The sequence below is a fragment of the Pogoniulus pusillus genome, chromosome 3 (assembly GCF_015220805.1).
Source record: "Pogoniulus pusillus isolate bPogPus1 chromosome 3, bPogPus1.pri, whole genome shotgun sequence".
In the NCBI taxonomy this organism is placed as follows: Eukaryota; Metazoa; Chordata; class Aves; order Piciformes; family Lybiidae; genus Pogoniulus; species Pogoniulus pusillus.
Genome location: NC_087266.1, coordinates 35,557,309 through 35,583,682, shown reverse-complemented (window position 1 = coordinate 35,583,682; position 26,374 = coordinate 35,557,309). Strand labels below are relative to the sequence as shown.

The following is a 26,374-nucleotide window of genomic DNA, read 5'->3' as shown; positions in this document are numbered from 1 at the left end:
AGCTTATATTTACAGCTAGCACAATATACAAGAAGGTATTTACAGTATATACAGAAATATACAAGGTAAAAAAGGTAACACGGAAACACAACTCCCCTCCCAGAAACCTGAGTCCCCAGGATGGGCTCTCCAACTGCTCCTTCACCTTCCCCCTACCCCTCTCAACCTTACTGCAGTCCCAAGGAAGAATAGAGGTTCAGCCACGGGGGTTAGGAAACAAAATGGATTAGTCTAAAATGGAGAGTGAGGTTAGGGAGTAAGATGCAGCTCAGTCTGTAGCCCAAGTGAGAGTGGTTATCTATGTTTTTATTTCTTGTTCCTATACATCTAAGAAGGCCTATGAGGGAAGTAGAGATCACCATAGTTTTACTTCCACAGCCTGTAATCTAATTCTTCTCACCAAAACATTCTAGCTAGCTTCAAACTAGCACACTTTGAAAACAAAAGGGGGGAAAGGGAAAGGCATCCTATAAATTGTTATTGTTTCTCTATTTGAGTCTCTGGGAAATGTAAACTAGAACCAAGACACCTATCCAAGCTATACCCAAGATTTTGTTAGAGAGATTGCAAGTAGTATTTGGCTAAAACTGCCAAGGTGAATACAGATACTTGTGTCTCAATGCCATCAGAGGTTCCCTGACATTATTTAGTTCACTAGCATAACTGTAGTTCTGATACACTGTTTGATATGCTGTAGGTTTTCATACACAAACTGTAGTTTGATACAACATATGATGCAGGGAAAGGGAAGAAACAAAGTAGAAAGTAACATGCACTTCAAAAGATAAGGGCACAAGCTCAGAATAAATCAGGATAAACCACAAATCAGGACAAAGGATCTGGTGGAACAGAAACGCAGAGTAATCAAAACCGGAATAGTCCATGGCATCCAACACATGTTCTCTTTTAGCATGCAAAGCAGATTCATGTTTCCTGAATTTCATCATTCTTATCTTGTGAAGGAGTATTTGTGAAATCTCCTTATCAAGTACAAACATATTTAAAGTCTTATTTGTTCCCCAAACTGAGTTAGAAATAATAAAAGGATAATTTGTATTATCACTGCAAGTGACAGAAATTAGAGACCTTTGTTACCACTTTAAGTTCTTCAAGGTGACATTTTGATAGCACATCACTTTGCCCAATTTTGAGGTAGTTTGGGCTTTATTTGACACTTTAAATGAAAGAACATTATGCAGGCAAATTCACATGAGGCAAATTAGAAAACACTGGAATTACACTACCTGTGGATTTCCCTTTTCATCCACTTGAGAAGTCTGATCCTTATTTGCCTAACACCGAGATGAAACATCTGAGATTTTTTCCTCATATAATAAATGTAAAGACAAATCAAGAAGTATAAAGCAGCTAACGTCTTCGATTTCTTCATTACTTCATCTGGTCTCTAAAGTTATCAGAGATACCTACTAGAGTTTGAGAAAGCTAAACATTGGAACAATCTCCCAAAGAAAGTAGTGGATTTCCCTACATTGGACAGTTTTAAGACTCAGCTTGACAGGGTGATCACAAATGGCAACCAAAGAGTCTGCATACTGCACACTTGATACCTGAAGTTCTCACTATCTCTCTCCCTCTCTGTCTCTCACCTTATTTTATCACAGTATTTTATCTCTAAAGATCTTATAAAGTAAGAGGCCTCAGTTTCTGAGTCCATCACTGTAATCATGATGTTGAAATCCTAACAACCCCAGTTTGTTGTCCTTGCTACTGTTAACAACTACGTAGTGAAGAAAAGGCTGCTGCTTCTTTCTGCCACCTTTTCTAGACATCTTGCCTAGATAAATCTTTTCCCTAACTTCATCCTTTCCTTAAGGATATAGAACTGTTGGCATGAGTCCAGAGGAGGGCCACAAGTATGATCCAAGGGCTGGAGAACATCTGCTATGAGGACAGGACTCTGAGAACCATGAGATTATCAGAGCATTTAGAAGTGTCTTTAGCCATCATGAGATGTGCAATCTCAGTTAAACTATACTATTACCTACAAAGGTTGGACCAAATGACTTTATGATCCCTTCCAACCTGGTATTGATTGGATAGGGCTGGGTAATAGGTTGTACTGGATGATCTTGGAGGTCTCTTCCAATCTGGTTGATTCTATGATTCTCTACTGGTCAGGACTAATTGCCAAGCAGTGTGTATATTCAGTCATCCTCTACCACAGTTTGTGAATTGTTGCAATAATTTCTAAATTAATTGGATACCAGGAGGTTATAACTTAAATCTGAAAGGACTGAAGGTATGATTCAGGTTCTTATTCAGTCATGTGTGCATAGCATCAGCTAGATTCAGGACCTCCCACTGGAGCAACAAAGATCTAGGGCAGTTCCCAGCACACAGGAACAAACCTGTGTGCTGACTTGAGAGGTGCCATGGATTACCATGCTGCAGGAGTCCCAACAGGTTTTCTGGAAGCATTACCTCATCAATCCAGTGCCATATTTAGTAGCCCTATGTGAATTCTCAGACACCATGTGGCATCTCAGGCAGTGCTAAATGCTTGGTTTATGCAAGTGAATTAAGCAGTCACTCCACTTTAATGTTGATCTGTTTGACAATATTTTCAGTGTATTTTTGTATGTTAACTTTAAGGGAATAAAAATAATTACAATAAGAATTAATAATTCTCATTTTTTAGGAAGTTTCAGGCCAGCTTAGAATCATAAAATCATAGAATCCTGCAATTCTGTGACTCCTTCATACTGAAAATGTTTAATTATCTTCGTGCCTCTTCCTTTTCTGATCTATATTAACATGCTCTTATGTTGCAGGTATTAACTGTTCTCTGTGTTTGCCTGTGATCTTTAGTGAAAACTGAGGCAAAAGAAGTAGACAGTGCTTAGGTATTTCCACAGTTTTGTTCTCAGGGGAACAACACTGTCCCTCATATTCCATTCATGTCCTCTTCCTTTTACTTTCCTTTTACAGAATGACTTAAAATTGTCAGTAAGGTCTTTAGTCATTCTGCACCAAGATATTCTTCATTTTGTCTCCTATATTTCTGTGCCATTCATTTTACATTCATTGTAGTAGTCAGATTGCATCATTCTCCTGCTCGATGAAAACTACTTAACACTTTCTCATTTCATGAATCCATAGCTAGAAAACATCTGGATGATGTAAGTATATGAACAGCAAAACCACAGCTCGAGTTAGCTTTGAATGTGTAGAGTAATATATAAATGAAGAAGGTCTGACAAAAACAGCATTTTGAAACATGAATTATGTTTAGTTGCAGCTTCACTTTCCTATTAAGATGGTAAAGTTATTGCATCATAAAATAAACAGTACATATCATAGAATAATGGAATCAGTCAGGGTTGGAAGGGACCACAAGGATCATCTAGTTCCAAACCCCCTGACATGGCCAGGGACACTACTCAACATCGGGCTGGCCACAGCCTCATCCAGCCTGGCCTTAAACACCTCCAGCAGCGGGGCCTCAAACACCTCCCTGGGCAACCCAGTCCAGCCTCTCATCCACTCTCATGCTGAACAACTTCCTCCTCACCTCCACCCTCAATATCCCCACCTCCAGCTTTGCTCCATTCCTCCTCCTCATCTCACTCTCTGGGAGCCTAAAAAGTCCCTCTCCAGATTTTTTGTAGGCCCCCTTCAGATACTGGAAGGCCACAAGAAGATCACCTGGGAGCCTCCTCTTCTCTAGACTGAACAGCCCCAACTCTTTCAGTCTGTCCTCATTGGAGAGCTGCTCCAGCACTCTGATCATCCTTGTGGCCCTTCTCTGGACACACTTCAGCATCTCCACATCCCTCTTGCAACAGGGGCTCCGGAACTGGATGCAGTACTCCAGGTGAGTGTTGTGAAGGGCTTTTGTCTGTGTTTGGGGTAAGATAAGAGGCTAAATTTAAAAGGGTTTAAAATAATTTAATAATATATACAAAGAGAATTTCCCCCCCAAAAAACTTATATACAATTAACCCACACAAGTTCTTTGTATGCGGTTGTGAAATTATTTACAGTAGGATTAAGGAATTTGGTAGAGGTTTGGAAAGGCTTTGGGTAGAGAGTCTTGTGGCATAAAAGTGCCACTGGTAAAGTCACTGAAATTTCTTTGCTGCTCAAATCGAGATGGTTCAGTTACTCACTAGTTGGAGTCACAGTCTCTGTGGTCCCAAATATGTGTAGCAAAAGCCACGCTGCTGATCCTCATGGATCTAAATAGTTCGGTTCAGATATTGGGGCGCGGTGTCTGAGAAGGCTCCACAGGCACGATTGGGCTGGGAAGGGCGAGCTGGAGCGGCGACAGGCTGGGAGCGCCGCGGTCAATTGTTCTTCTGGGTCGGTGCAAAGTATTGTGGGCTGGAATCATGCAGCAGTAGTGGCCCCAGGTGACAAAGAGGCTAATAGCGGTGGGTGGAGGAGGGTGGCAGGAACACTGAATTGCCCCACTTGTAGGAGGTGGGCTGAGATTGATGGTCCTTTGGCCACAATACTGTCCAATAAGCATCTGGCAGCAGGCCAAAACACGGCAAATAAGGTAGAGTCCACAGGTCTGGTACCTCCAAATATGGAGAGGGCACAAGTGGCCCACACGCTAGGCGTGTGAGCTTATGCAACCTGTTTACATCAACCTTACAAGCAGGGCAAGCCAGACTTGAAGGCACCATCCTTGTTGTGCCCCTTTGTCCTCTTAATTTGTTTTCCCCTGGTTTAGATAGAAAAACACCTTTCGGAGGGAAAACATGTCCAGGCAACCATAGACTTGTAAACAAGCCTATTTGGGCCTATGTGGCCCTCCACCACAGTGAGGTCTGACCAGAGTGCAGTAGAGGGGGAGGATCACCTCCCTCGACCTGATGGCCACACTTCTGCTGCAGCCCAAGATCTGATTGGCCCTCTGGGCTGCAAGTGCGCAATGTTGGCTCATATTGAGCTTCTCGGCCCCCAGCACCTCCAAGTCCCTCTCCTCAAGGCTGCTCTCTAGCCACTCACTGCTCAGCCTGAGTTGTGCTTGCAATTGCTTTGACCCAGATGCAGGACCTTGCACTTGGTCCTGTTGAACCTCCTGAGGTTGGTTTGTGCCCACATCTCCAGCCTATCCAGGTCCCTCTGGATGGATCTCTTCCCTCCAGCCTGTCTGCTGCACCCAACAGCTTGGTGTCATCAGCAAACCTGCTGAGGGTGCACTCAATGCCTCTGTCCATGGCACCCACAAAGATGTTGAACAAGACTTGTCCCAGGACTGATCCCTGAGGGACTCTGCTTGTCACTGGGCTCCACAGGTATACAGAGCCACTGACAGACACTCTTTGAGTGTGGCCATCAAGCCAGTTTTTTGTCCATCTGGTGGTCCACCTCTTAAATCCATGTGTCACCAGCTTGGAGACCAGGATGTGGTGCAGGACATTGTCAAAGGCCTTGTTCAGTTCCAGGTAAATGACATCACTTGCTGGCCCCTCATCTATTAATGTTGTGACCTGTTTATAGAAGGCCACCAGGCTTGTAAGGCAGGATTTGCCCTGATAGAGCAGGATATCCTGATAAAATACATCAAATCAAACGCAACTTATGATTAAATTTATATATATGTATTTAGAGAGGATTAAAACTGCAAGATATGGGCTATCCACTTAAAACTGAAGCAAAAAATTACTCAACAGAAGAATCATTATAAAATAATGTTAGACAATAGAAAAAAGGATTTTAATTACATGATTCTATGCTTCCAAGGGAAGGCAAATTCAGATTACTAATTTTGTTGGCATTTCTTCTCCTTTAATCACCTGATGTTGTAATTTTCATATTCTTCCATATTACTGCACACTGTGCAGAACAGTTTAAGAAAGATAAAACCCATCTCTATTATGCATTAAAATGTAATAACCATAAAGAAGAAAGTTTTGAGCTATTAAATCTGAGTTGGCATAGAATTGGCATAGAATCAACCACATTGGAAGAGACCTCCAAGATCATCCAGTCCAACCTAGCACACAGCCCTATCCACTCAACTAGACCATGGAACTAAGTGCCTCTGACAGGCTTTGCTTGAACACCTCCAGGGACAACGACTCCACCACCTCCCTGGGCAGCACATTCCAATGCCAATCACTCTCTCTGCCAACAACTTCCTCCTAGCATCCAGTTTAGACCTCCCCCAGCACAACTTGAGACTGTGTCCCCTTGTTCTATTGCTGGTTGCCTGGCAGAAGAGACCAACCCTCTCCTGGCTACAGCCTCCCTTCAGGTAGTTGTAGACAACAATGAGGTCACCCCTGAGCCGCCTCTTCTCCAGGCTAAAAAACCCCAGCTCCCTCAGCCTCTCCTCACGGGGCTGTGTTCCAGGCTTCTCACCAGCTTTGTTGCATTTCTCTGGACATGTTCCAGCACCTCAACATCTCTCTTGAATTGAGGAGCCCAGAACTGGACACAGTACTCAAGGTGTGGCCTGACCAGTGCTGAGTACAGGGGAAGAATAGCCTCCCTTATCCTACTGGACCCACCGGTCCTGATCCAGGCCAGGATGCCATTCGGTCTCCTGGACACCTGGGCACACTGCTGGCTCATGTTCAGCTACTATCTACCAGTATCCCCAGGCCCCTCTCTGTCTGTCTGCTCTCCAGACACTCTGTCCCCAGCCTGTAGCAACCCTGGCCTTGTGCAATCTCATCCCATTGGCCTCTGTCTACCCATCCAGTCTGTCCAGGTCCCTTTGCAGGGCTCTCCTAACCTCCAACAGATCCACACTTACTCCTAGCTTGGTGTCATCTGCAAACTTACTGATGCTGGACTCAATCCCCTCACCTAGATCATCATGTTTACATTACAGAACAGAGTGCCAGTCTATAACAGAAAATGAAAGTGACAATATCCAGCTGTTAATAAGTATTTTCCAGTGTTTCATTATTTAATTTTTTTAAAGGTTCATGCAACTATTAAAACTGAAATTTGACTATGGCAGTAATGCAGGACTAGTCTTCAAAAATGTAGCTGTTACTTCAAGGATCTCAGTTAATCTAAATCATGTGCATATGAGCCACTCCTTTTAAGTATTTCAAAAGTAAGATAAATATTCTCTAGATCACAGTTTTGTACTTACCAAGCCTGACATATTTAGCACTGTGAAGATAAGAGATAATGATCTGAATTCAGCCCTAGAAATGGTAATCAAGGTTTTGAATTGAGATTAAAAAGAAAAACATATTTAGAAAATAAATGTAATTCATTGTCACGTAGTAAGCAAAACTATCAATGTCTTTCTCTATAGGAAGAAGAGGTAAGCAATGGAATACCTGTATATGCAAACTGAACAAGGTCCCACAGTGCATTGGGGTCTATGCCTTCCATTTTGATCTCTTCTTGCTTGGCTTCACAAACATCACTTGTAAACATGGCAGCAAAGTAGTCAGAGACAGAACTGAGGACAAGTCTGAAAAGAAAGAGAGTCAGAAACTTAGAGTCATCTGCATTAGAAATTTGATATATTAAAAGCCCTCAACATTTTAAAAAAAAATCTTTTCATAGTAATGATAACATACCAGGAGCAACACATTAATGTGTGCAGGCAGCAAAATACAGCATGATTTTAATTCTAAGTTGGTTTTGCTTCCTGAGATATGGACCAAGTGGCACATTAGCACATGTCTATAAACCAGACATAGAAATTAGTACTCAGTCTTTCTGATAACTTTCCAAGCATGTGCATGTCCCACTTCATATTCCAGAGCATTTTTCTTAAAGAACTGTGCTTTTAAAACATTGCTAACAGCACACGACTTAATTCAGAAACCTCCCATAATACTGTTAGTAGCTTAAAATGCCATTCAGAAAGAAAGATGGAAATAAGGAAGAAGGAAGGTAGGTAGGTAGAAAGGAAAGAAAAGAGAAGAAAAGAGATGAAAGGAGAGAAAGAGAGAAAGAAGGAAGGGAAGGAAGGGAAGGAAGGGAAGGAAGGGAAGGAAGGGAAGGAAGGGAAGGAAGGGAAGGAAGGGAAGGAAGGGAAGGAAGGGAAGGAAGGGAAGGAAGGGAAGGAAGGGAAGGAAGGGAAGGAAGGGAAGGAAGGGAAGGAAGGAAGGAAGGAAGGAAGGAAGGAAGGAAGGAAGGAAGGAAGGAAGGAAGGAAGGAAGGAAGGAAGGAAGGAAGGAAGGAAGGAAGGAAAAGAAAGAAAGAAAGAAAGAAAGAAAGAAAGAAAGAAAGAAAGAAAGAAAGAAAGAAAGAAAGAAAGAAAGAAAGAAAGAAAGAAAGAAAGAAAGAAAGAAAGAAAGAAAGAAAGAAAGAAGAAAGAAAGAAAGAAAGAAAGAAAGAAAGAAAGAAAGAAAGAAAGAAAGAAAGAAAGAAAATAACCATTTAGTAGTGCAAGGAATCACAGAATTAACCACGTTGGAAGAGACCTCCAAGATCACCAAGTCCAGCCTAACACCTTCTAACACACTAAGTGCCTCATCCAGCCTCCTTTTAAACACTTCCAGGGATGGTGACTCCACCACCTCCCTGGGCAGCCCATTCCAATGCCAATCACTCTCTCTGGGAAGAACTTGTTCCTAAAGTCCAGCCTAAATCTACCCTGGCACAGTTTGAGACTGTGTCCTCTTATTCTGTCACTGAGTGCCTGGGAGAAGAGACCAACCCCACCTGGCTATAAACTCCCTTCAGGTAGTTGTACACACCAATTAGGTCTGCTCTGAGCCTCCTCTTCTCCAGGCTAAACAACCTCAGCTCTCTCAGTTGCTCCTCATAGGGCTGTGCTCCATCCCCCTCATCAGCCTTGTCACCCTTATCTGGACATGTTCAAGCACTTCAAGGTCTTTCTTAAATCAAGTGGCCCAGAAATGGACACTGTACTCAAGGTGTGGCCTAATCAGTGCTGAGTACAGGAGCAGAATGACCTCCCTGGTTGCTTATGGTTATGAAACATTTCTAAAGGAAAACGATTTCAAAGTACTTACAAGATGTGCATGTCTGGTCTGCAGATTTAATTTAGATAAATCAAAACCACAGCAGGTACCAGTTCTGATTGTCATTACTGAGGCCTTAAGCTGAGGCGTTTTTCCAAGTACCATCTCCAGTATGATTTTGTTGGGAGTGAACATTCTCAGATGTGCTGGAGCTATAAATAGTATACACATGCTGCCATAAAATATTATCACATTTCTGTCTTAATTTGAAAATATACTATATAAACACATCTACAAGAGAGACAAGAATTGTTGCAGCTTCCTATCTGCTGCTGTGGGAAATGAGGTCAAAGCCCACACAGATCGGTGTGATCAAAATCAATGCCACATGGACTCCAGGCCATTCGATGTGAATTATACCAGAGACTATTGATTCTTCTGGCTCTTGTTATATAGACTTTGAGCATAGAGCACACACCTACATATTAGCATAATTAGGCAAGAACAACCCAGTCCTTTGCATAAAACCCCACTTTGTTTTTCTCATTAACGAGATGTCCACTTATCTATTCTTTCTCTGATAAGGTGGCCAGCAGCTGTGGGAAATCAAGGCCAGCACTCAATTGTTACTCTTCTCACATTGCATTTTCCACAAAGAATCACACTGGAGAACTTGGAAACCAAGAGAAAATATTTAGCTGTTTGAATACTGTTGCTTTGTCCAAAGGAAAGAAAAAAGAATATACTGAAGTATAACAACTTACTGCTTGTCAGTTACTGTGGTGATTGATTACTTTTCCTCTCTCAGTTTATCCCAACAGAAATGTGAAACATGACAGTTTGTATTGGCTTCACAATTTTACAGTGTCTTAAGCCACTATACTTTAACTGTAAGCAGAGCAGCCTGAGAGGATGTATATCTCCTTAGTCTGGGCCATATTATGGACAATGACTAATTAAGTGCAGTAGTTTTACCACCTCTCATGTTATGTTGAACTCTAGCTACCAGGATATTTAGAAGAAAAGATCCCAGCCATTTCACATTTATATCTATTGGATATAATTACATCAATGGCCATTAATTACATGGATTCATTATATCCATGTAATTAATAAAGCCAACAGATGACTGTAAAAAGATGAAATTAGAAATATATTTTGTCACTACCACCAGAGACTCCTCATTGACTATTTTATTCACCACTAAGGACCATTTGCTTCTATGCTTGTTTATTATCTTAACTGAGTACCACAAGTACGTATTTAGTCAAACAAGACAACTGCATATATTCTGGATAACTAAAAATCTCATACTACTACTTAGAATCATAGAATCAGTCAGGGTTGGAAGAGACCACAAGGATCATCTATTTCCACCCCCCCCTGCCATGGGCAAGGACACCCTACCTTAGATCTGGCTGGCCAAAACCTCATTGAGCCTGGCTGTAAACACTTCCAGGGATGGGACCTCAACCTCCTTCCTGTGCAACCCATTTCAGGCTTTCACTACTCTCATGCTGAAAAACTTCCTCCTCACTCCAAATTCACTCCTACTTCAAATACTTTTTCTGACCATATATAAACAAGCAACTTGATTCACTGTTAATAGACGCTCAATTTAAAAAAAACACAGCATAAAGAAAAAAAAGAACAGCAAATTGATGGTTTTCTATGTGAAGCAATTTCTTACAGCTAGCAGAGATGCAATTTAGGTCTGTCATTGAGATTTCCATTTGAGACTAGTTTGCATTAGCTGTTGCTTCAGATTTATTAACCACGATTTAAATTCAATTATGAGTCTTCAGTTCAGTCACTTCCTAAAAGCAAAGCCAAAACCCTCTGCTGCATCAAAGTCAATGGACAAATGAAGGAATGAAAATGTTAATAGAACAATTAATGATCCATTTAAATACTTCCAATCAGCAGTGTATTCTATTTGTATTTTACATCATTTATGTTCACATATTATTTATTAGATAATGTGCAGGGTTCTACACTTTTGCCACAACAACCCCAAGCAGTGCTTCAGGCTGGGGACAGAGTGGCTGGAGAGCAGCCAGGCAGAAAGGGACCTGGGGGTACTGGTTGATAGTAGGCAGAAGGTGAGCCAGCAGTGTGCCCAGGTGGCCAAGACAGCCAATGGCATCCTGGCCTGCATCAGGGAGAATGCGGCCAGTAGGATAAGGGAATTTATTTTGCCCCTGTGCTGAGCACTGGTCAGGCCACACCGTGAGTGATGTGTTCAGTTCTGGGCTCCTCAATTCAAGAAAGATGTTGAGGTACTGGAACATGTCCAGAGAAGGGTGGCAAAGCTGGTGAGGGGCCTGGAACACAGCCCCGTGAGGAGAGGTTGAGGGAGCTGGGGGTTTTCAGCCTGGAGAAGACGAGGCTCAGGGGGGACCTCCTTGTTGTCTACAACTACCTGGAGGGAGGCTGTAGCCAGGTGGGGGTTGGTCTCTTCTGCCGGGCAACGAGCAACAGAACAAGGGGACACAGTCTCAAGTTGTGCTGGGGGAGGTCTAGGCTGGATGTTAGGAGGAAGCTCTTACCAGAGAGAGTGATTGGCATTGGAATGTGCTGCCCAGGGAGGTGGTGGAGTCGCTGTCCCTGGAGGTGTTACAAGCAAAGTCTGGCTGAGGCAGTTAGTGCCATGCTCTAGTTGATTGGCCAGGGCTGAGTGCTAGGTTGGACTGGATGATCTTGGAGGTCTCTTCTAACCTGGTTGATTCTATGATTCTATGATTATTTTTATTTTTAAGTCCCTTATGTTAATCAAAGTTTAACAGAAAAAATGAATCAGCTATTTCATCAACTGAATGTAATCTAAAAAATAACTGATTTCAAGGCACAAACTTTTGCCTGGGGAAGTGATTCATGGGCTGAATCGAGTGAAAGGAACTTGCTAATTAAACTTAATTCTGAAAGGTGACACTTTTGCAAATGTCTACTGTGTTCCAGTGTTGAGATAGAAAATGAACAGTGAGAAATCAAAGGGATCAATTAATTTGTAATGATCTGCTGCTTTTTATAGCTTAGAAGAATCCAAACAGTTCTAAATCTTGGTTTAAAGGCAGTTTGACCTATTTCTCAAGAAAGGTCAGGTGTCTCAGGTTGTCACCTTTTTTCAGCTACTGATCTGACAGTGAGAATACATATCTAAGTCTTTTATCATTGAAAACACAGCAGTCAACTCATGTGTTAAAATGACTTTGTGGGTCCATAAAGATTTTCTCCAGATTAAGGGATTCCTCTGTCTTTGCCAAAAATAATTCCAGCCTGATATATTTCTGGTTTCTTTTGCAATACAAAATAGAACTGATAGCTGTGGTGATTTTCTATTTAAATTCTGTGAGATCAGATTTTGTTTTCTTTTACTGTAGAACATTTCCTTGCAATTTTCACAACTGTTATCACATGCACTTGTGCTACAGAATTCCCTTGATGTTGGTGCATTATTAATTAAAAGAAGCAAATAAACAAACATTGATCACTTAGATTCTCTAAGCAACTTCTAACAGTATTTTACTGCCAACTGAGCAGAATCTCAGATGTTACTTGTACTGAAAACTCAAAGGCATGACAATTTTCTATCATACATCTTATGCTAGGTCACATTCATTGCTTTTAAATGTGATCTGCTGCTCTGTAGAGGACACCAGCTGGGAGTAAGTGTCTTTACTGATAATGGTGCTCAGCAGCTCTTCTTAAAGCATGAAAACATTTCACAGAATCACAGAATGATAGGGATTTGAAGAGACCTCTAGAGATCATCTAATCCAGTGCTCCTGCCAGAGCAGGTTTTCCTAAAGCAGGCTGCACAGGATGATGCCCAGGCAGGTTCTGAATGACCCCAGAGATGGAGACTTCACCACCTCTCTGGGCAGCCTGTTCTAGTGCTCTACCACACTTAAAGTGGGCTCATTACTCAGGCTTTAAACTAGCTTTAAAGGGAGAAGGGTGTGCTAGTTTGAAGCAGGCTAGAATGTTTTGGTAAGAAAAACTAGACCATAGGCTGTGAAAAAGGAAAACAATTGTGATGTCTCCTTCCCTCACAGTCTTGCTGAGAGGTATGGGAACAAGAAAGTAAACATTAGATAACACTTTTGCCATTTTTCACTCACTCTGCTTCTGGCTTCGGACTGAGCTACATCTCCCTAACCTCGCTGCCACTAACCTTGCTTCTTAACCTCTTGGCTGAACCTCTTTTCTTCCTAGGACTGGGGTAAGGTTGAGAGGGGCAGGGGAAAGGTGCAGGGGTGGTTGAGAGCCCCCCCCTGGGGACTCAGGTTTCTTGGAGGGGAGTTGTGCTTCTGTATTACTTTTAATTTGTATATTTCTGTCTATAACTGTATATACTGTAAATATCTGCTTGTATATTGTGCTAGCTGTAAATAAATAGCTTCATTTATATTCCCAGAGTCCGACTGAGTTAGCTGGGTACCTTCTAAGGTGTGGGGGGTGGGGAATACATAAAACACCACAAAGGGGAAGAAACCAGGCTTTCCAGAATGGTGACTGAGGGCGGTAAACTGGAGTCAGGGGTGAAATCATCAGCCCAAATGAAGTGCACATACACTAATGCATGCAGTTGGGGTAACAAACAAGAGGAGCTGGAAGCCTTGGTACAGCAGCAAAGCTGTGATGTAGTTGCCACCATGGAAATGGGGTAGGATGAATCGCATGACTGGTGTGACAGTTTGGGAGTTACCTACACCCCCCCAACCCCTCACTTATGAAATCACCCACACTAGACTCAGCCAGCTGGAAGTTATGGAATGACACTTTATATTTACAGCTTAGCACAATATATAAGCAGATATTTATAATATATGCATCATCAGATAGAAATATACGAGTTAAACACAATATTCCTCCCAGAAACTGGAGTCCTCAGGAGGGGTTCCAACCACCCTTCCACCTTCTTTCCACCCCTCTGCCTTATCCCAGAGATTGCCTTACATGCAAGGTGAGGTTGGAGGATCAGCAAGGGGGGTTAGAAAGCAGAAGGATTAGTTAGAAGCAGACCAGGGAGAAAAGCACAGACATCGACTTCAAGAGAGACACATATACACTGCCTTATCTATGTTTGTGCTCTTGTTCTTATACACGTCAGCAAGCCAATGAGTGCAGTAGACATCACCACTGTTCCTTTTCACAGCCTGTAATCTAATTCCTCTAACTAAAATAATCCAATTAGCCTCAAACTAGCACCGGAGATAGGCTCTTCAGGAGAGACAGATGAGGGAGAAGAGGTGGAGGGGTGGACTTGTATATTAAAGAGGCTCTTTACACCATGAAACTTCAAATTAATAATAATCAGATTGAGTGTCTTTGGGTAAACATCAGAGGGAAGGCCAACACGACAGACATACCGGTTGGAGTCTGTTGTAGGCCACACAAACAGGATGAAGAGGTAGATGAATTATCCAATAAACAGCTGGAGAATGTTTCAAGATCACCAGCTCTTGTTCTTGTAGGCAACTTTAACCTGCCTGATATCTGCCGGGAACTTAACACTGCAGAGAGAAGGCAGTCCAGAAGGCTCTTAGAGTGTATGTAGGATAGCTTCGTGCCACAGCTGGTGTGTGAGCCTACCAGGGGTGGGGCTCTGCTCAACCTGCTGCTTATAAGCAGAAAAGTGCTGGTAGATGTAGTGGTCGGAAGCTGTCTGGGATGCAGCGACCATGAAATAATAGGTTTCAATATACTAGGGGGGGCATCAACAAAACCTCCACATTGGACTTCTGGAGGGCAGATTTTGGCTTATTAAAATGACTGACTTGGAGAGTGCCTTGGAAAGCAGCCCTTACAAACAAAGGGGTCCAGGAAGGTTGGACCTACTTCAAGAAAGAAATCTTGTAGGTGTGAGAACAGGCTGTCCCAATGTGCTGAAAGGGGAGCTGGCAGGGAAGATGACCAGCCTGGATGGGCAAGGGACTTCTGAAGAAGCTAAGGAGAAAAAAGAGGGTGTATCACCTTTGGAAAGGGGGGGAGGTAACTCAAGAAATGTTTAAGGATGTTGCTAGGTTGTGTAGGAAGAAAATTAGAGAGACAAAAGCCCAGTTAGAACTTAAGACTGGCCACTACTGCTAAGGATAATAAAAAATGTTTTTACAAAGATATTAATGGCAAAAAGAGGGGCAAGGACAACCTCCACCCTTTGTTGAATGTGGAGAGAAACATAATAACTAAAGATGAAGAAAAGGCAAGGTACTCAACACCTTTTTTGCCTCAATTTTCAATAGTAATACAGGTTGTCTTCAGGACAACTGGCCTCCTGAGGTGGTAGGTGGGGTCACAGAGCAGAACAGCCCCACCATAACCCAGGAGGAAGCATTTAGAGCCACTTGGATCTTTTACATGTCTATGGAACCAGATGGAACCCATCCTAGAGTGCTGAGAGAGCTGGCAGATGAGCTGGCCAAGCCACTCTCCATCATTTATCAGCAGTCCTGACTCACTGGAGAGGTCCCAGATGACTGGAAACTGGCCAATGCCAATCCACATGAAGGGCTGGAAGGAGGAACCAGGAAATTACAGACTTGTCAGCCTGACCTCAGTACTAGGCAAGATCATGGAATGGATCATCCTGAGTGCAACCACACAGCACCTACAGAATGGCCAAAGGATCAGGCCCAGCCAGTATGGATTTAGGAGGCACAGGTCCTGCCTGACCAACATGATCTCCTTTTATGACCAGATGACCTGCCTGGTGGATGCAGGGAAGGGTGTGGATGTAGTCTACCTGGACTTCAGCAAGGCCTTTGACACCATGTGCCACAGCAAGCTCCGAGCAAAGCTGGCAGCTTCTGGCTTGGACAGAGGCACTCTGTGCTGCATTAAGAACTGCCTGGTTGGCCAGGCCCAGAGAGTGGTGGTGAATGGTGCCACATCCAGTTGGTGGCCAGTTAGTAGTGGTGTCCCCCAGGGATCAGTGCTGGGCCCAGTCCTGTTTAATATCTTTATCGATGATCTGGATGAGGGAATTGAGTCCAACATTAGTAAGTTTGCAGACGACATCAAGTTGGGAGCATGTGTTGATCTGTTAGAGAGCAGGAGGGCTCTGCAGAGGGACCTTGACAACTTGGCATGATTTTTAACAAGTCTGTGCCAAGTTCTGCACTTTGGCCAAAATAACCCCATGCAGTGCTAGAGACCTGGGGACAAAGTGGCTGGAGAGTGGCCAAGTAGAAAGGGATATTTAAGGGACATTTAAGTATAAGCAAAATAATTGGCTCTTTATCTTTTCTACAGTATAAACTGAAATACATTTTTCTATCTGATTATAACTCTTAAGCATCTACAATGTTTTAGTTATGTTATACAAGCCTGAGATCATCATTTCCACTAAACATGTTGTCTAACATAGCTTTAGGTTTATTTCCCAGAAACTGCAAGTAATACACATATCACAGCTGCCAGACTTGATAAAAATGTTCATTGTCCAAAACACTTTGCCAGTGACAGTTTGTGTCATTGTGTCAGTTTTGAAGACATCTGCTACTGCAGCCAGCATTATGAACTCTGTGTAGCAGAAATATGGGGGAGAAAACCAAAAAACACAGATATATTAATCCAAAGTAGTTCATAACATTTGAGAATGGGCAGGACTCACAAAATGTCAAATAAGAGCTGACAAAGACCCATTATAATGCAACTACAATGAGAGGTTAGGTATTTTTCTCAAGAAACCCCACATATCTAGACATGGTATACATGTTTGCATGTAGATAGACAATGGAATCAGCTGTGATCCTCTATTTGTGGGCTTAATTATTTCACTTACTCACTGTGACTTGACAATAAAAATGGGAAAGAAAGCTTTCAGGAGAAGAGAAAGTTCCATTTCAGATCCTCTGTACTGTTGGAAAAATGTCAGGAACAGAAAGATGAGGCTTGGTGAAAGTACAGAGATAGATCTGAGAAGTCATCAGAACAAATGACTGCTTAAGTATCTACATTTTTTAAGGTCTATTGGTCCTCCTTTTATTTTATTATAGAGCCCCTTTGTACAACATGCCATGATAAAGCATCATTACTGATTTATCTTCATAACTCATTTCTCTACAGAGCTCAATTTAGTCAAATCCTTGTGTGTGATCTTCAACCCATTTTTGATGCCAGGCTGTCAGATTTCATGACCCAAGTTATTGCCCTATCTGTCATCTACCTGATTTTGTATGATTATTTGACTTTTATATTCTGTATCATTTTAGTCCATCTCCTCCTTTTTTTTTCCCTCAGAATTTAATCAATCCCTAAACAGAGATGTCAAGTGCCAGTTTCAGATATTTCATACTATCTGATTCATGAGCATAGGCCTGGCACAGATCTAAGAAAACCTGGTACCCTTCTGAACCATATGGTGAAAGCCAGGCAAAGTACTCCAAGGCCTCTCAAGAGAGACTAGGCAGCTGAATATTGGGGGGGGGGGGGGGGTATTTTCTTCTTAAGACATCTTATCCTTGCTTCTTTCACTCTTAAAAGATCTTTCAGTTACTGCACTTCCACCTCACAAAGTAACAGCATTAATACTTTCGCTTAATAGAACTACAGAATATCTGCAGTTGGAAGGGAACTATTCAGATCATCAAGTTCATTTATCTGCTTCGTGCACAACTACCCTGAAATTAAAGCACAGTTAAGAGTACCACTCAGCTGCTCCTTGAACTCTGACAGGCTTATTCCATCATCATTTTTTTAAAGGGAACCTGTTCCAGGGACCAACTACCCTCTCAGTGAATAATGTTTTCTTAATGTCCAACCTAAACTTCACTTGGTGCAGCTTCATACCCTTTCCATGTGTCCTGTCTCTGGTCACTGTCTTCTGGATACACTCTTATAGTTCAGCGTCCTTACACTGAGGTACCTAAAACTGTATGCAGTACTCGAGGTGTGGCCACATCAGTGCAGTATAGGATGGTACAATCACCTCCCTCAATTGGCTGGCTTAGCTATGCTGTGCTTGATGCACCCCAGAACAGATTTGCCCTTTTAGCTCTTAGGGTACACTGTTGACAATCAACTTGTCATCAACCCTGCCCTCCAGATCCCATTCCAAAATGCTGGCCTCCAGGCTCCTGTCCCTAAATTTGCACATATAACCAGGATTATCCCATTCCAAGTGAAAAATCTTGCTCTTGATAAATTTCATATGGTTGGTGATTGCCCAGCTCTCTCTGGGTGTATCCAGATCTCTCTGTAAGGCCTCTCTATTCTGGAGGGTGTCCACAGCTCTTCCTAATTTAATATCACCATCAAACTTGTTTAATGTACATTGAATTCCAGCATTTAGATGATTTATAAAAACATGGGCACTGGCCCTAAAACTGAGTCCTAGGGAAACCCACTGGTGGCTGGTCGCTAGCCTGATGTAACTCCATTTATTGTAACTCTCTGAGCACGTTTAAGCAAGGGTAAGAAACACTGTTCAACAGCCTGTGAGAAAGGAGTGAGAAAATGTGACAAAAACAGCCCTGCAGACACCAAAGTGAGAGAAACAAAGAAGGAGAGAAGGTGCTCCAGGCATGCTGGTGCAGAGATTCAGATTGTGTTGAAGAAAGTTTTATCCCTGCAGCCCCTGTAAGACTACGCTGGAGCAGATATCCAATCTGCAGCCTGTGGAGCATCCTATGCTGCAGTGGGTGGCTATGCCCTGGAGAAAGCTGCAACCACTGAAAAACCTCTACTGGAGCAGGCTCCTGAGAGGATATGCAAGCCATGTAAGGAAACCCAAGCAGGTTTTCTAGTGGGTCCTGTGACCCTGTGGGGGACTCATGCTAACGCAGTTCATTCCTGAAGGACTGACTGCACCTGAATAAAAGACCCATACTGGAGCAGTTTGCCAAGAACCCATGGGAGGATCCATAATGGAGAAGACAGTGAAGCACTATCTCCTGTGAGAGAGACCCCATTCTGAAGTGTATAGGGTTAACATTCCAGGGGGAGTAACCCTGAACCTGACCCTAGGTGGTCTTGACCCCTCCCCAGGGATGAGTCTGAACACCACCAGGTGATGGTTAGCCCACTCCCCCTTCCTGTCAAAAGATCCGTAAAAGCAGGGGAACTTTGTGGTTCTTTCTCTGCTCCCTGCATACCAGGTTCACCATCCTGTTCCTGGTTCTCTTTGTTTTTTCCACGTGGCCATCAAAATTGAGTTGTATTTATACATTTTCCCTTCCCTATACCTTTTGTAACTTCCCTTCCTCAGATACCTTTTTTAAGTTATTGTTAAACTTTTCTTTTTAACTTTCAAATTGAGTGAGATCCATTTATTTGGGTGTGCTTACTTTTCTCTCTCTCCATCTAATCCCTTTCTTTTGGGAAAGGAGCAGGAAGAGGGAAGGGCACTCTATAAAAATTGTTACTGGTTCTATCAAATTTATTTCAGTCTCTGGAAATTTAAACTAGAACTGAGACATGGAGCATGGGAAGAGCGTGAAGAGGAAGGAGTTGCAGAGACAACACGTAACAAAGTGACTGCAATCCCCAGTTCCCCCTGTGCGACTCATGTAGAGGAGGTATAAGAGTTGGGAATGAAACTGAGACCAAGAAAAAGGGACAGACTGGGGACAGGGTTAACCCTCCTGGGGGGGAGTGATCTTGAACTTGACCCCAGATGGTCTTGACCCCTCCGCAGGAGTGGGTCTGAACACTACCAGGTGATGGTTAGTCCATGCCCCCTTCCTGTCTAAGATCCATAAAAGCAGGGGGACTGCCTGTTCTTGCTCTTTCCCTCTCTGTCAGCATCACTATTTCTGTTTTCTGCTGCTCTTTGTCTTAACACATGACCATCATCACCACAAGGTGGCCAAAACCCATTGCCATCAAATCTGGTTGTATATTTACATATTTTGTATCTTGTTTTCCCTTCCCTATACCTTTGTAACTTCCCTACCCCACATACCTTTTATTTATTGTTAAACTTTTCTTCTTTTAACTTCCAAACCGCAGTGAGATTATTTACTTGGGTCTGCATGCCTTTTCTCTCTCTCCATCTAATTCCTTTTCTTTGGAGAAAGAGGGGGGAAGAGAGAAAGGCATCCCATAAATTGTTATTGGTTCTATTAACTAAATTTGAGTCTCTGGGAAATTTAAATCAGTACCTAGACAGTAGTTTTAGTTTCATTTTTATTTCTAACTATCTTGCTCTGTTATCAATTGGCATTACATTCAATCAATTTCCCCTATGTTGTCTGTTATGCCCGTGATAGTTACAGTTAAACAATCACCTTGTCCTTATCTCAAGCTATGAGCTTTTCCATCTTACTTCCATCCCCTCCTTCTGCTGAGAAGGAGGAATGAAAGACCAGCTTGGTGGACACCTGGCAACCAGAAGGTCAACATGTCATAGTCAGACACAGGTGACCAGGCAACATAAGCAGCAGATCTCCGTTGTCTGCAATGAGATTAAACATGGCCATATCAAAACTAAAACTCAACTAGATAACCAGATTTTTAGAAATCATCTTAAAAGATCAACCTGTAAAACCTTGATCTGGCACATACTCAGTTAAGCAAACTTAAGATCCTTTATGTCTGAAAAAGGTACAAATAAAACTAGAAGAGTTAATTGTCAAGATCACAGAAATTCCTTTGAAAACATTGACAGTGTTCTCAGTGTCAGAAATTGTCCTTTATCTTCTACTCCTCGTTACTCTAAACAAAAACAGAACCAGCGGCAACAAAAAAAGAAGTTGCCAATCACAATTATTACTAACAACCTATCTAAATCACCTTGCTGCTTTCCCTCTGATAGCAGAAATTGTTGCTGTTTTCTCCCAACCACATTACTTCAATAATTTGTGCTTAAACTCAAGGACAGTAGGTTGTGTTAAATGCCACACTTTAGCTGCAATGTTTGACATGAGAAGTTCTTTTAATATTAATGACAGATATCTGGGAATGAGCATAGGGCAGCTGTAGTGCTAATACTATGAGCTTATGCTTTCCATAAGCATCTGTTACTGATTAATGCAAGAAAACAACTTGAGCCACGTGATGGTAGGCCTGATAGGGCAAACATGGGTGTAATCATGTTTGCCTGTCCGGACATGTTCATCCTGTGCTGCGGGAAGCAACTGTGGGAGGGAAGGGTGAAAGCCCTGGCTTCATCTAATGTGGTGAGGCTTGGCAAAGTGCCATTCTGATAGGCTAATCTACATCCAATGCCCCTGTTTTGGGACAGATATAGATAAAAGGGACAAGAAGGTAGCATGGGGGCTGCTGTTGCCACTTCATTTTGCATCCTGGATTTGAGTGGAAAGCTTACTAGGAACAGACTGTAAATGCCTGCATGTGATCGGCCTGCATAGCCAGCATCACATTGTGCTGAGACAACACATCTCAAGACACCCTGCCTGCACCTGAAAGTCTCCTGCCAAGGCAAGAAGTCCTGAGATACACAGATCATCCAGAGGAGCCAGGAGATAAGGTCAGAGATTGTCTGCCTCTGTTCCCCAGAAGTCTGGGAAGAATTAAGTCTCAGTGGCTGACAAGACAGGGTTCCCTGAAAGTGTTTGGGTACTGGTGTGGGTCTGTGGCCAGCCCTGTGAGTCAGGTAATATTATTTTTGTGACTAAATACTTAAAAGCCTCTTTGTAATTCTCCATTGCCTTCTGCCATAAGCAGAAAGAGCTCCTTGAGTCCATCTAGTGGGCAAGTGGTACATTGACTGCAAGCAGCATTGGACCACAGGAATCTTCTCTTCCAGTTCAATTAATGTTTATATATTTTGCTGGTTATTACTAGATCTAGTAGCACAATATACAAGTAGATATTTACAGTATATACATTTATATACAGAGATATATACAAGGTAAAAAGTAATACAGAAACACAACAGTCCTCCTAGAAACCTGAGTCCCCAGGAGGGGCTCCCAAACAGCCTTTCACCTTCTCCCATCCTGCATCACTACATAAACTGGCTGCAGAGTCATTGGAGGTCTCATTTTTGGTTTGTTTTAGAGAAGGTGGTGTGAAGCTTTGGCCTAAGGAGGTTTTGTTTGAGAACCATGGCCAACGTAGACTATGTATATTTGTGTATTTCTGCTTTGTACCGTATTGTGTTGCTATGAATAATACTTCCATTTAAACTTCTAATTCTTTCCAGTCCAGTGTGGAATGTTTTAATTGTACTCCTTTGGTAAGGAGTGAAATACCTTTCTGACCACTCAAACCCAAGACAATCGAGAATTTTCTGTAGCTTGGAAATAATTGGTTTTCTGACCATGTCACTCTAGTTCTGAATAACATTTAATTCCCAGTGTTCTTGTGTTTCAGATGACATATACAAGCTGCAGTCTAGATAGATTTTAGATACAATTGCATTTGGCTGATCGGACCCTGGATAGAAGAGGGAAGTGCAGTGACAGTGGATTAGTTTTATTTGTCTGTTTCATAAGATCAACACTCAAGTTCTTTCTATACCAGGTGATGTAGGGTTACAACACATTTCTTGCCTGAAAGAGGCTATATTCTAAATAAGAGGTACAGGACATGAGAAAAACTATATAAAGTATTTATATCTATGGAAAGTTGACAAAATAAAAACTCATGTTCACTTTTTTTTTTTTTTAATTAGGATGGACAGTTAATACTGCAGTAGCTTAACTGAATGAAAAGTATTATTTTAGCATTTTTCTCTCATCAAGATATTTTACACTTTTTATATCTGATTTTGTTGTTAGAGTAATAATAATAAAAAAAGAGATTTCTTTAATTTTTCACATTAATTTCAATGTCAGATACTTAACCCTCCTACACTCAACACTGGTCAGGCCACACCTTGAGTCCTGTGTCTAGTTTTGGCCTCCTCATTTCAAGAGAGATGTTGAGATACTGGAACATGTCCAGAGAAGGGCAGCGAAACTGGTGAGAGGCCTGGAACACAATCCTGTGAGGAGAGGCTGAAGGAGCTGGGGTCGTTTATCCCAGAAAAGAGGAGGCTCAGGAGTGACTTCATTGTTGACCTGAAAGGAAGTTGTAGCCAGGTGAGGGTTGGTCTCTTCTGCCAGGCAACCATCAACAGAACAAAGGGACACAGTTTCAAGTTGTGGTGGGGGAGGTCTCGGATAGATGTTAGGAGGAAGTTGTTGCCAGAGAGAGTGATTTGCATTGGAATGGGCTGTCCAGGGAGGTGGTGGAATCACCGTCCCTGGAGGTGTTCAAGAAAAGCCTGGCAGAGGCACTTAGTGCCATGGTTTAGTTGATTGGCCAGAGTTGGGTGCTAGGTTGGACTGGATGATCTAGGAGGTCTCTTCCAACCTGCCTGATTCTATGATTCTATGAAATGCCTGCTGCAGAGGTTTTTTTCCTACTTTCTCAGTAGTTCCTTAGAATACTCAGTTGATTTGCCCTTTCCTTTGTTATTACTCCATGTGAAAGAGTAGGCCTGTAACCTGTTTATTGGACAATTAGATTAGACAAACATGATGTTCAGGAGCCAACAAAAAGGTTAAGCACATTATGACTTTAAAGCTGACTGAGTCATCCAAACAGTGAAAAGCTGTTATAATAAGATTGAGATTCTGGCATAGTGCCTTAAAGCAAACTAAAGTGCAGTGATTACACTTGTATTACCTCATTTGCAATCTGACTTTCTCCCATTTTCACTGAAACATAAATAGGTAAAAACAATGAACCCATACAACCAAAACCCATAAAATAACACCAGTGACAGAAATCAACTTGGCAGCATCCAGGCTATGACCAGAGCTTTCCTGACATTCTTCCCATAAAATTATCAAGTTTTAGAAATCCTATGGCAGAGCAGTAGCGTCTCCTCTAGAGAAAAGAAAATACTTAAATGTAGCAAAAAAGCATGGAGAAAAGGGGAAAAAGAGAAAGCACCACCAGAAATTAAGCCAGAAATGGCAGAAATGAGGCACTAGTGGTGTTCCCCAAGGATCAGTGCTGGGCCCAGTCCTGTTCAATAGCTTTATTGATGATCTGGACCAAGAGATTGAGTCCAGCATCAGTAAGTTTTCAGATGACACCAAGCTAAGAAGAGGTGTGGATCTGTTGGAGGGTAGGAGAGCATTGCAGAGAGACATTGACAAGATGGCACTTGGAATCCTGTGTCCAGTTCTGGGCTCCTGAATTCAAGAAAGATGTTGAGATACTGCAACATGTCCACAGAAAGGTGATGAAGCTGGTGAGAGGCCTGGAACACAGCCTTGTGAGGAGAGGCTGAGGGAGCTGAGGGTGTGCAGCCTGGAGAAGAGTAGGCTCAGGGGTGACCTCATTGCTGTCTACAACTACCTGAAGGGAGGCTGTAGCCAGGTAGGGTTGGTCTGCCAGGCAACCAACAACAGAACAAGGGGACACAGTCTCAAGTTGTTCTGGGGGAGGTCTAGGCAGGATGTTAGGAGGAAGTTCTTGCCAGAGAGAGTGATTGGTATAGGAATGGGCTGCCCAGGGAGGTGGTGGAGTTGCCATCCCTGGAGGTGTTCAAGAAAAGTCTCGATGAGGCACTTAGTGCCATGGTCTAGTTGATTGGATAGGGCTGTGTGCTAGGTTGGACTGGATGATCTTGGAGGTCTCTTCCAAATTGGTTGATTCTATGATTCTATGAACTCTGGAGGAGTCTGGAGGGCAGTACAATAACCAATTACCATATAACTGTTTTTGGTGTCTTCCACTTCATTCAATGCAATACAGTGGCATTCCTTAACTAAATTTTTTCTTTCATATTACTATATACATCAAAGACATATTATTACATAAAACATCACTCTGTGCTTGATTTTTACACAATTGTTTTGTCTTGATTTCTTCTGCATCAGAAAAGAATGAAGACAGATATAACTTCAAACAGAAACTTTGCCGTGTTTTTCCAAGAGTGATTCTTACTTTACTATATTGTACCATATTAAATCTATACCATTTTCATAAGTTATTCTAGTGGAAGGAAAATTATGTGAGAACCATTCTTTTTAGGTGTGATGGTTTGGATGTTACCTGCCCTCTCCACACTTTGAAAAATCACCCAGACTAGACTCAGTGGCTCTGGAAATTGAAGAATGAAGCTTTATATTTCCAGCTTAGCACAATATACAAGCAGGTATTTACAATAGCTACACCTAATGACAGAAATAGACCAGTTAAAAAGTAATACAGAAACACAACCCCTGCCAGAAACCAGAGTCTCCAGGAGGACCTCTCAACCACACTTCCACCTTCTCCCCACCCCCCTACCATACCCCAGACTTTGCCTCACGATCAAGGTGAGCTTGGAGGGTCAGCCAGGAGAGCTTAGGAAGCAGATGCATTACAGTATCACAGTATCATAGTATCATCAGGGTTGGAAGAGACCTCACAGATCATCAAGTCCAACCCTTTACCACAGAGCTCAAGGCTAGACCATGGCACCAAGTGCCACATCCAACCTTGCCTTGAAGTGCCCCAGGGACGGCGACTCCACCACCTCCCCAGGCAGCCCATTCCAGTGTCCAATGACTCTCTCAGTGAAGAACTTTCTCCTCACCTCCAGCCTAAATCTCCCCTGGCGCAGCCTGAGGCTGTGTCCTCTCGTTCTGGCGCTGGCCACCTGAGAGAAGAGAGCAACCTCCTCCTGGCCACAACCACCCCTCAGGTAGTTGTAGACAGCAATAAGATCACCCCTGAGCCTCCTCTTCTCCAGGCTAAACAATCCCAGCTCCCTCAGCCTCTCCTCGTAGGGCTGTGCTCAAGGCCTCTCACCAGCCTCGTTGCCCTTCTCTGGACATGCTCAAGCATCTCAATGTCCTTCCTAAACTGGGGGGCCCAGAACTGAAGACAGTACTCAAGGTGTGGTCTAACCAGTGCAGACTACAGGGGCAGAATGACCTCCCTGCTCCTGCTGACCACACCATTCCTGATGCAGGCCAGGATGCCACTGGCATTAGTCACACAGACAGCAGGTTAGGTTAGAGAGAAGTGCAGCTCAAAAGACAGAAAGCAAGCAACTGTGTTATCTATGTTTGTGTTCTTGTTCCTATACATCTCAGCAAGCCTATGAGTGCAGTAGATATCACAGCCTATAATCTAACTCTTCTAACCTATCCCAGCTAGGCTCAAACTAGCACACTAGTTAAGAATTCTGAGAATACTTATTAATAAGCATTAATTAATTAATTACTACAAATTAATATGAACACTTATTTGTAACACATTCAGCGTAAGCTGTGGCTTTTAATATGTTTTAATTTAATTTTGAAATGAGAGTTCATTTTACCTAAGCTTTCATAAACTTTGCATAGATAATGTTCAAAAAAACTTCTACTTATCAATAAGTATTGAATTTTAAAACTCCACAAGTACTGCTCAGTGCCCTCTGCAAGCAGGCTTTTTAGATGTTCTCCAGAATACAAAATAAATATTATCTAGCCAACTCTGTAGAAAGCTTTCGTTATAGGAGCGCTTTGCTGGATTTGCTCCTAACAAATCTGGAAGAAAACAAACAAAAAGGCCTGTGAAATCTGATGGGAAACTTGGCTGCAGTGACCATGAGTCAATGG

At 42.5% G+C, this 26,374-nt stretch overlaps 1 protein-coding gene across 1 annotated transcript in view; it reads right to left on the bottom strand.

Annotated features, from left to right (window-relative positions):
* The window catches only part of KLHL1 (kelch like family member 1), a 311,682-nt gene that overhangs the window by 204,446 nt on the left and 80,862 nt on the right, over positions 1–26,374 (bottom strand). Inside the window, exon 3 of the mRNA XM_064174201.1 lies at positions 7,275–7,411. Within this exon, the coding sequence (XP_064030271.1) occupies positions 7,275–7,411 (137 nt within the window). The remainder of the gene's footprint in view (positions 1–7,274; positions 7,412–26,374) is intronic.